We start from the raw sequence: 11,519 nt of genomic DNA, 5'->3' as shown, positions 1-11,519 counted from the left end.
CACACAGAGAGAACCACTCAAATTTGTATACGGGAAATTAGACCCAAAGGCCTAAGACTAATTTTATTTATTTTTGTAGTTTGGTGAATTTTCTATAATTATTATAAACCTAACAATATAAGACAAATCAACGTGACACCACGCCCTGCTGCAGTGGCACCCGGAAGTATGAAATAAAGCAAAATATCTCAAAAAATATACATCACACGACTTATATTTTGACTTTGTGAGTGTTAGCAGAAGTAGCTCAAGGGTCTGATGTATAATATATGTAGGGTTAAAGTTGCATGAACTGTCGCAGCTTTTAAAATGAAGTGAATTTAGTAAAAAGTACAGTACAGCCTACTAGAGTGAGACACTCAAGGCTGGCTCCACAGGGTCCCATTATAAAGGCTGAAAAGAAAAACATAAACTGCAATTTCTCAAAAAGTACAAAAACTCAATGAAGGCTGAATTGAGGTGATAGAAGTTTAAATGGAGTGTCTAGCTTCAAGTCTGAAGGAGCAGTTACAGTTCAAAGAGGGCATGGTTTCCACATTGAACTGCTGTAAGCTGTTTGTTTACCAACACTGATCTCTCATATACTTATCAATTACATGTATCAATCAAATTCATTCATCAATTCATTCATCAATCTTTCTAAACATTCAAATCATAAAATGTTGACATATATCACTACACAGGCCTACTATAATTAAGCAATATATCACGAGAGCAAGTGTGTTGTGTTGAATATATCACACTGATAAGCTGTTATCCCACGAGGCCGCAGGCCGAGTGGGATAACAGCTTATCAGTGTGATATATTTCACAACACACGCTGCTCGAGTGCTATATTGCTTTTATAAAAGGGTTCCAAGTATAATAATATAATAATAATAACACTATAAGTCCGACTGGCATTTTATTCTGATAGTCAGTTGAAACACTACTGAAGGCGGGACCTCTAGCAAGAAGATAGACGTGCGGGTGATTTGATTGGATCGTTCTGGAGACTGAAGTCGACATTGGCCAATCCGGCGCTTGCTGAGAGCAAAGCCCGACCAGGGGCCGGTTGCACCAATGGCGGCGATTGAGCCAGAAAGACAGTCTGAATGAAATTGAATGTAACGTTCCCAATTCTATGTATTAACTTCTAAAAAACTAACGGCAACATTTTGGAAGGCTAAGCCACACAACTAGTTAGTTATAATCTAACGTCGTGCTTTCAAAGACAGCGAACTGGCGGTGTTACGACGAACACGGCTCAGTTGACCGCAGTTACGACGATGACGGTCAAAAAGGTCTCCGCGGAGATCTCTGTTACAGGCAGTTAAGACCAGTGTCAACCGGCCCCAGAGCCATATGCCGACACCAAGTAACGTACTTTTAGTAAGAGAGTTGCGCCATCATGCGTCCATAATGACTCATTGTACAAAGACTTGAAGGACTAGTGACCCTCCATACAGCAGATCAGGAGAAAGCTGTTTGGCTCGAGCTCAGCGCTGCCATTTAGTAAGAGAGTTGCCATGGTAACCAATAACCCATGGCCATGGGTTATTGAACTCGGTTACTGGAATTATACAATGGCTGTGAACCAATCAGATTGCTTGATTTGAGGTACCCATTTTATAATGGAGAATAATTTGTGGTAAATCAAACGGTGGGTAAACTATGAGCTCCAAACAAACAAACAAACCATAAGACAAACCAATAACAACAACAATAACAATAACAACAATAATAATAATAATAATAATAATAATAATAATAATAATGTATTCATTATATTATGACAAAAACATCCAAAAGACCCATATACATTACTACTGTTATAGCCTAGGCTACTTAGTATGATGTAAAGGCTATACTATGAATGTACAGTATATGAAAAATATTTGGGTCAGCTCTGTCGGTAAAGTGAGTTTCCATCTCTGTTAATAAGGACATCTGGCTTACAGGTGATGTCGACTTGGATAAATGACCTCAATTACGGCTGTAATGGAGGGTAAACACAGGCAAACTATTTTTTCTTTTTTCTTTTGCAAAGCGATTTAATCCACCTTTTTCCTCCGATATGAATCATGTGAGGTATATTCCCAGCAGGCTATAGCCTACATCATAAGTGAAACTGGTGTATGAGGATAGGTCATTGTGTTGATATGGGTGCTTTCCCTTATGGAGCTGATAGTTGGCCCATTTAGCAAGCTAGCCTACCCAGTACATGACTGGTAATCATCGACAGTGCAAAGGTCCTACAGCGCGATGATTACCAATGACTGTCAGAGTGACAGCTAGCCAATAGGAACGGAAACCTCTCCTCATAAGCCAATGGTGTGGCCACATTGTTCCAGCGCTCAGCCAATCCCCTGCGGGTCTGATGCAACAGGGCTGCAACTAAAGTTACACCTCCGAACTGCAACACTGTGTCCTTCCGCCACGGCGCACAGAAAAATAGCGCCTGTTGCCCTTATCCGTCAACTCTGTGCGCCGTTTGTTTGTATTTGTATACAGATTCTGACTCCGTATTAGAAAAACAAAAACAATCTCCTTTATAGGTCGTCGTGTGATGAGCAGCACTTAATGTAGGAAAAGGCTGAGTTCATTTCCATCTTGCACCCACTCCAGCACTCTTTATTTAATCATAATTATTCTCAATAACAGTAATATAGGCTATTAGTAGCTATCCATAATTAAGATATTCTAATAGTTTTTTTTAACGAAATAAAAATAAACCAAGGTAATAACTTAACAGGGGAAAGTATACTGTAATACAAAATAAAATGAAATACATAGAATAGGACAGGAGAAGGCAGCCCCCCCCCCTGTTTCTAAAAACACTGTGGTCTCTGGATAATGGGAAAGTCCCCAGGTTGATGACGTAACGGCCGGGCGAACTCTGTAAACCGCGGAGGGATCTGTCTGCTGTGCTGCGGTCCGGGCTGTAGGAGTTGCAGAAGAAGTAGCGGATTTAAAAAGTTTCTCAGAGCAGTGTATTCGTGTAAATACAGTCCTAAAGACTGAAAACATGCCTTTTTAAAGCGTGCAGGCTGTCCGCTGCCTCTGTCGTTACCAGGCTCCGTGCGTGTGCTTTCCAAGGCTATTCAGAAACTATGGGGTAAGTGACACTGTTTTGGCTCTGGATGGGGCAGACAGGGGAAAGTTGTAGTCATTATTTCTTCCTTCAGTCCACTAACCAGTTACACTGTTTAAACTACTATCACAGGCTACTGCACGCATTGACTCATTGTTTATTTATTCCATTTACCTACTTATTTTAAAGGCACAATATCAGAGTTTTCCCCCCATGTGGAAAAATAGTGTATTCATTTAACTTCATGCATATTGATATTTTATCTGGATAACTTTGTATGTTTTATGATACAGCTTACATTTTGAGAATAAACTTTCCACACCTTGTGTATGAGATAGGCTACATGAGACTTTGCATTTTGTTGTTACATTTACAGTTCTATATTATATTATATATATATTTTTTTTACATGGTTTATTGTAGCTCAAGGTATCTTAAATCCCTATTTTGGAGGCTACTGAAGGATAGATAATTATATTGTTGTGACAAAATCATAATGGTTGGAAAGTGTGAAGTGACAGGTGAACAGACAGGTGTAGCCTAGTTAAGTATTGACTTCAGCAAACCTTTAAAGTAAACAATTCTCTTAAACAGTATTTTCTTTTAAACAATCTGACATTATTTTTAATATGTTGGTGGTATTATTTGGTGTTTTGGGAGCTTGAATAGAGGGCTTTAAGTCAAATTTCAAAATTGTAATTTTTTTTATTTAAAAATGTTTCCCATTTTTCCCATTTCTCACCAGGTCTTCAGGTCTTTCAACAACTCCTTCCTCAACCCAGTGCACAATTTGTGCTTTTGAACAATTCGACCGAAGTAGACGATACAATGGCGGCATCGATCCTTCGCAGGAAAATTCCTCCCATTTCCACAGGCGACCCCGGCGTTCCCCCACTCCAACAGGCTAGCCGTAGCCAATCACGGCGCGAGACGGGGGCGGAGCCAGCGGAGAGGCAGCACTTAATTGGTGAGTTACAGCAAGATGCTTTTTTATTTTTCCACATCCCGAGGTCGGAGCCGCAGTGCAGCACGGGGCTAATGTCGTACAGTGAGTACAGCTAAGTGGATATTTGTCGAATGCAGACAATGCTGTTCAATCATTTTCAGATGATCGGTTAGTTGTTCATTTGGAATATTTGATTGCTTAATCTTTGATTATATTGATACATTTATATTTTTTACAGTTATCGTCTGAAGCTTGCATGATTTAAATAGTTTTTTCCTGAATCACTTGTTTATACTTCAGCCATACTACATAAACATCTGGATGAAAAAAAATATTGCTTTACTGATTATTATTATTATTATTATTATTATTATTATTATTATTATTATTATTATTATTATTATTATTATTGTTATTATTATTATATTTGATTATTTTGATAACCTTCTATTTTTTACAGTTATCGTCTCAAGCTGATTTAAATAATGTTTTTCCTGAATCACTTGTTTGTACTTCAGTCATACTATATAAACATCTGAATGGAAAAAAATATATTGTTTTACTGATTTTTTCTTTTTCTTTTTTTACATAGGTGATGGTCACACGGATTGGATGACGGAAAAAGTTGATTTGTCTTCGTTTGTGTCGACGACTGAGTCCTCTCCCAGCTCGTCTCTCCCACCGTCGCCGTTTGAACAGGATGTCAAGGTGCCCTCGGATCTGGAGGTCATGACCTCTCTACTGCAGGAGGAGCTGGCTCAGCTGGAGGACTACTTCCGCTCCGAGTCCACATCCGCCACAAACAAGTCCTCCAAATGTGACCGGGGTGCCCAAGCCATGAGCACTCAGTCTTATTACCAGTTACCCTATGCTTCGTATGGGACCGGCCAATCAGAAACCAGCCCTGTGGTTGTTACCTTGGCAACAGGGGAACTGGACCTGGCGAGCTTCTGTGGCGGTCCCATCGGCAGAACCAAAATAGCGCGACCTGCCCCGTACAACTACCACCACCGCTACCACCACAACCAGGGGCGAAGACTCCTCGGTGACGCTGTGAAAGTCGGGGAGGACGTCGGACTCGATACGTGGGGCTCCAGGGGAAGTTACTCAGGAAGCACAGAGTTGTCTGTGAACCACTATTCCACACTGAAGACAGTTGGCAAGAATAGCCTTGGTAGCGTGAAGAAGGTCAGAGAATGTGCTTTATCGTTGAAGGAAGAGGAGAGCTATTGTTTTACAGAAGGAATGTTTTGCAGCGAGGAGATTGCGCGAGGTTTCTGTCATGGCGGCTCGTATGACAGCCACCACAAGCGAGAAGGACAGCTGATGCACAGCGTGAAGGGAAACGGAAGTTACGGCGAGGGTGAAGGAGGAGGAGGAGGAGGACTCTCCGCTCTGCCCCAAGAGACAATGGTGGCCAACGACGGCTACTTCCAGCAGCCGATGGCCAGCGCAGAGCCTTACCACAGCTTTATAGGTGACCTAGATCAGCCCCCACAAGCACAAGTTGTCCAGCCCCAACATGGCCACTACCTCTATCCAGAATGCCTTGCAGACCAAAGCTACGAATGTCCATCCAGAGGGGAGGGCGAGCTCCACCGCCCCCCCCAGAGGCTGAAGGATGAGCCCTGCCTGGCCCTCAACAAGGCTCTGGCTGTGGGTGCTGCTCCTCTGGAGGTCCACACCGGAGAGAGGAAGCAGAAGAAGAGAGACCAGAACAAGACAGCTGCTCACAGGTAAGCTGTCTGTCTGTCTGTCTGTCTGCCTGTCTGTCTGCCTGTCTGTCTGCCTGTCTGCCTGCCTGTCTGTCTGTCTGTCTGTCTGCCTGCCTGTCTGTCTGCCTGTCTGTCTGTCTGCCTGCCTGTCTGTCTGTCTGTCTGTCTGTCTGTCTGTCTGTCTCCTTAACCCATTTATGAATAAACACTAGATTTAGTACGTTAAGGAAAAGTCCAACAGAATGTTTTCTGTTAGAGGTGGAAACACAAAATGTGCTGTGGAAACTGTCAAGATGTGGCTAAACATGACAATATATATACATGTATATATTTATATTTCACATATTTATCATGCCTTAATTGGTAAGTTTTTTTTAAACGCAAAAGAAAAAAAATTAATTCACCTTCCATTCATTTGACTTAAGAAAAACTTGTGCTGTGGCCTGATACTTTGACCGATTTGAAACATGTCAATGGCTTTGTGCCGAGCTCAGCTTCAGTAGTACTTTAAGTCCTGTAAAGGACATTTAAAACAATTATAAGGTCTTTACTTAAACACCTAGAAATGACTCTCATGAATGGGTTTTCGGGCAATATTAAGCTATGTGTTGTTGATGGAAACATATTAAGGTTCATGACAATAACCACAAAACATTTTCATACCGGTAACCACACTTGAGGTTTATGAATCTAACCAATTATTTTGTTTAAACAAAGTGTTACGAATTTGCCCAAATCTTGCATTGGAGAATTCATGTGTATTACAATCTCCATATTCATCAAAGGAAAATCTGTGCTTTCATATTATTTATGCCATATCCATTAATGAATGAACCCCCAACACTTTTCCTTGATATTTGTTACTATAATGGTCAGGCAGATTATGGATGTTGTTTTATTCAGGAATATCTTGGAAACCTGACTTTAATATGGCAGGCTTGTTACACAGCTATAGCTGGATTTGTGTATTAGATTTGGTTCATAGTGAGGTGGTCGTGACTGAAAAGCCAGCCCAGTGTAGGAGGCGTAGGGCTACGGAAAGCCCCATCCTGCCTGCCAAATCTATCCCCACCTAACGTCTGTGTGTGTGTGTGTGTGTGTGTGTGTGTGTGTGTGTGTGTGTGTGTGTGTGTGTGTGTGTGTGTGTGTGTGTGTGTGTGTGTGTGTGTGTGTGTGTGTGTGTGTGTGTGTGTGTGTGGATATTATACATACAAAAACTCTCTAAATCTCTTTAATGTTCTAAAAGGGTAATTGCTCATTTGAAAAAAAAGAGAGATCATGTTGCAATCAATCAGGGTTAGGATTCTTCACTAATTGAATTGTAGTAGCATCAGTCAGTATAGGCTGACCTCAGGCCAGGGTGTGTGTGTGTAGTGTAATAGCATCAGTCAGTATAGGCTGACCTCAGGCCAGGGTGTGTGTGTGTAGGGCTGTACTGCATGACTAATGGACAGTTGTTCTCAAAGTGGGGTCCGGGATACCCCAAAGGTCCTTGAGAGGGTCCCCGGCAAAAAGGGGAATAATTTATTTTCACTATAATTCCATCCATAAGTAACACAATGACAGAATGTATGACTATTTTGGTCATGGGTTGGTCAGAAGGGGACCCTCGGACAAAACAAGGCCATTTACACCTGGCACTAACATGCGTTTTCTGTGATCAGATTGCAATGGGATAGTGCTTGACCACTTGAAAGTACCGGTGTAAACGCCCCCAAGACACATTGAGGACGGATTGCGATCTGATCGGCCGAACCACATCCAGAGGTGGTCAGGGTGTGTGACCACATTGAACACAAGTGTAAATGCAGTGTGTCCTCTCAAACCACATACAACAACAGTCACCACTGTTTTTCTGCTGCTCTACTCTATGGAGACCCTGGAGACACATATTAATGCCAGCTGTAAATGTAATCAGGTTAATGTGGTCAAGCAATCTGATCACAGATGCCAGGTGTAAACGGCCTCAACATCCGTGGTCTAATTCGTGTCAGTTTAGAGGTCCTTGACATGAAAAAGATTCAGAACTCGTTATAATAATTTCATAATATGAAACATTAAGTTATAGTAAATACTTCATTTATTATAAAGCATTAGTAAGTAATTTGTGCCTGGTCTTGTTTTCTTTTTCTGTTATGAAAATAATTTTGAGACTTGTGAGTTACTTGAGGTACTGCTGGAATGGTATACTTCAGGTATTGCCAGCCTCTCAATCTCATTTGTAAATGCTTTTTAAGGCATAGATAGTCCTAACTTTAGATGAGGTCACGCAAAATACTTAACTAACAACTAGTAAATGCTTTCTAACACCTTATTAATGTGGGGAACAGGCATTATAAATGATGACGCAAGTTTTTACCAACACTGAAATAATGCTTCATAGCGTGCAGTTATTATAAAGTGTTACCGAGAACGACTGTCATATAAGACACAGGTCCTGTTCCTTCTCCTACTGTAATGCAGATGGCAGCCTGCAGAAGCTAACAGTTAACAGAGGCTAAGCAGCAGAAGCTAACAGACAGCAGAAGCTAACAGCTAAAAGAAGATAACAGCTAACAAGGCAGCAGAAGCAAACAGCTAGCAGAAGCTAACAGGCAGCAAAAGCTAGCCGCTAACAGAAGCTAACAGCAAACAGGCAGCAGAAGCTAACAGCTAGCAGAAGCTAAGAGGCAACAGAAGCTAACAGCTAACAGAAGCTATGGGACTAGCTAGAGGACTACGGATGCAAATGAGCTTTTAGCTAAATCCGACATATTTACTGTTATCATATAGATGACTCTGTAGGCTATAGCTAACTGTTCATTAATGTGTACGGTCCTGACCAAATAAACAAATAAAGTAAAGTAAAGAAGCTAGCAGCTAACAGAAGCTAAGAGGCAACAGAAGCTAACAGGCAGCAGAAGCTAACTGAAGCTAAAAGCCAACAGGCAGCAGAAGCTAACAGCTAAGAGAAGCTAACAGCTAACAGAAACTAAGAGGCAACAGAATCTAACAGGCAGCAGACGCGTGTGGGGCGTTCCTCTTGCAGGTAAAGGCTGGTTAAAGCAGAAGCTAACAGCTAGCGTGTGTTGTGTATTCCTCTTGCAGGTACAGACTGCGTAAGCGGGCGGAGCTGGACTGTCTGGAGGAGGAGCTTCATGGGCTGGAGGGACAGAACCGCGAGCTGCGGGACAAGGCGGAGTCTGTGGAGCGAGAGATCCAATACGTCAAAGATCTGCTCATCGAGGTGTACAAGGCTCGCAGCCAGCGCCTCAAACAGGACGGCAGTGCCTAAAACACCAGCCAGGCTCCACCCACACTCAGCCTGTTCCTCATGATGAGTCTTGGCGTAGCACGCCGTATATGCGCTGCGGGCTCCATTCACAAAGGCCCTACATGTTTATACATGTAGCAATCACAATAAAACAACACTTGCCATATACACGAATCCGACGGCCAATTTGTGTAGGCTGCCATCTAGTGGGGACGCCATTACTGCGGGGGTAGGTCCCCGCAGCTAGACTGCTGCTGCTGGCTGCTGCAGAGTGCCAAATGATAACAGCGTCATGAGCTGGATTGATAACGTGAGACAGTAGCCCCCAGTTACTGATGAAGGTACGACCTTATTATGGATGGGGATAGTAATTATTCAAATTGTAAATAAAAATACCACTTAACGAGCCGCATTTCAAGTGACGTTATTGTTACACAATAACGTCTTGTGAATACACAAATTGGCCGTCGGATTCGTGTATACACAAGGTTGTTGTCCGTTGAGTCGGGCTATTCGTGTTCTTAAATATTGCGTAGTTTCTAATTCCGAGACATCATGAGTCATCACCAGTCATGCCCGAGCCTGTAATTTCAGTTCTTCCGGATGTGTAATTACGGGTTTCTACCCGTAGCCACAGCAGAGAGGGCGCTATTTCCCCGCTGGGAAGCGGAAGAACAACAATTTTCAATGGAGGAACACAAATGACAGGCTCTGGCATGATTACATCGGCTCGGTATCAGAAATGACGCAATATTTATGCGCATGAATTTCCCGGTTCGACGGACAAACAACCTTGTGTTTAAGGCAAGTGTTTTATTGTGATTGCTACATGTATGAACAAGCTTTGAATGGAGCCTGCAACGCCATATTGGGGTGCTCCTTTGAGACTATGATTGAGTGTTCAACGAGTGAGTAGTCGAATTCTGAGGCTACAACCTCCCCAACCAGCACGAACTAACCAATCAACAGCACCAAACTGGTTTTGTTTCACACAAATGAAATGGTAGTTGCATGATTTTGGTAGTTCTTTTCTAAGAAAAAATATTTGTTCCGAGAGGATAATCGAACAAACACATACCTTTCCAAAAAGAAGAAAAAGGGAAAAAAACCACACCTTTCCAAATGGGTGACTACACTATGTTCCAAGCCTTAGTGAGGTGGCTTCCAGAGGAGATGCCCAACTTGTCCGTGACCACTGTGAACCGAACTGCACTCACAGCCTCGTGATGACTGAGTTTGCGCTTGCAATGATTGACCGTTTACAAAATGCTCTTTTGAATTAGTAATAGTGATTGAATTTGCTTGTGGTTTTTGTGACTCGCATTGGCGGCATCAAGACAGATCCATAATATAATTATATTTTATTCTTTATTTTGTACTTTATTTTGTTAATTTACGCATCGTTTGCTTAAAACAATCAACTGAATAAAAGGGATTGCTGGAAAAGTATGTAACATGCTCTTGAAATAATCATCAAATGTCGCGAAACATTTAGAAATTTGTATTGCTAAAATGTTGAGTATTTATACACTTCTTTACCCCACTGAAATACCCAATGCATGTTTGATTTTGGAAAAGCATGTGCGATTGTTATTTGATGAAGGCGATATTCTGTTTACTGCATGGCTTCAAGATCTCCACCACGTCAATTTGCCCAGTTGACTTTTTATTCTCATCGACTGGCGACAATCAGTGAGTTTCGCCCGTATGTGTCCGTGTGACTCCTCCCCTCAGGTTTTGGTTTGGTGCTGTGAGAAACGCAGCACGTTCACTGGCTCTTTCCTTTCCTTCGCTCTCGGCTGTATTTGCGAACAAACAATCACCTGTTGACGCAACAATAAATAGTTGTTGGGTAACGGTACGACTTCATGGGAATTCTGTTTTCAATTCATCAATCGATGTGTCTGAAATTCAGGTCCTTTTAATACGAGATGTCAATGTTAGGAAATCCTATATACATCAGGTAAATTTCAGCCAAATAAACCAGTTATGTAGTATCATTCACTGCCGCCTTTGGACTGTTTTTCAATGCATGCTGTTATTATAACGTCATTATGATGCCATCCCACAGCTGTGCGACCTGTGTCAGAGACCACAGACAGACAGACAGACAGACAGACAGACAGACAGACAGACAGACAGACAGACAGTTTCTTTCTCCTCCTCTGAGCCAGAAATCTCCACGTCAGTAGCCCTTACATACACCAAACGTTTTGTTTCTAACTTTATTCTGAAGTTGTTGTTTGTTCATCTATCATTCATAGCCTGAATTTATATAACATTTTATTAGCAAAAATTATTTATTCTGCGAAAATTTATTTTTTAAATGACTATTGACAGTATTTTCTGATTTATGGAGTGATCAAAACGGATATACAAAATGCCCTCTGTAAAAACCTTTGGCTCTATTATGTCAACAAAATGAAACATGAATTTTGAACCGGGCTTTATCCAATGTTCAGATTTCTGGAAATGTACGCAAATTAGTGCATATTTAAATAGATAGTCCCTCATTTACATATTTAAACATAC

The 11,519-nt window shown here is 41.7% G+C and overlaps 1 protein-coding gene across 1 annotated transcript; it reads left to right on the top strand.

The window, feature by feature from the left end:
- The first annotated feature begins 2,935 nt into the window (after positions 1–2,935).
- On the top strand, positions 2,936–10,965 carry atf5b (activating transcription factor 5b). The gene is made up of 4 exons (XM_083637636.1): positions 2,936–3,097; positions 3,819–4,040; positions 4,612–5,755; positions 8,822–10,965. Exons 2-4 carry the CDS (start codon positions 3,902–3,904, stop codon positions 9,006–9,008), a joined length of 1,470 nt encoding a protein of 489 aa, XP_083493762.1. The 5' UTR covers positions 2,936–3,097; positions 3,819–3,901; the 3' UTR covers positions 9,009–10,965.
- Positions 10,966–11,519: the final 554 nt, after the last annotated feature.

The sequence above is a fragment of the Poromitra crassiceps genome (assembly GCF_964638095.1).
Source record: "Poromitra crassiceps genome assembly, chromosome: 5".
NCBI classification, from domain to species: Eukaryota; Metazoa; Chordata; class Actinopteri; order Beryciformes; family Melamphaidae; genus Poromitra; species Poromitra crassiceps.
The sequence above is the reverse complement of the archived record's forward strand: the minus strand, read 5'-3'. Positions and strand labels throughout refer to the sequence as shown.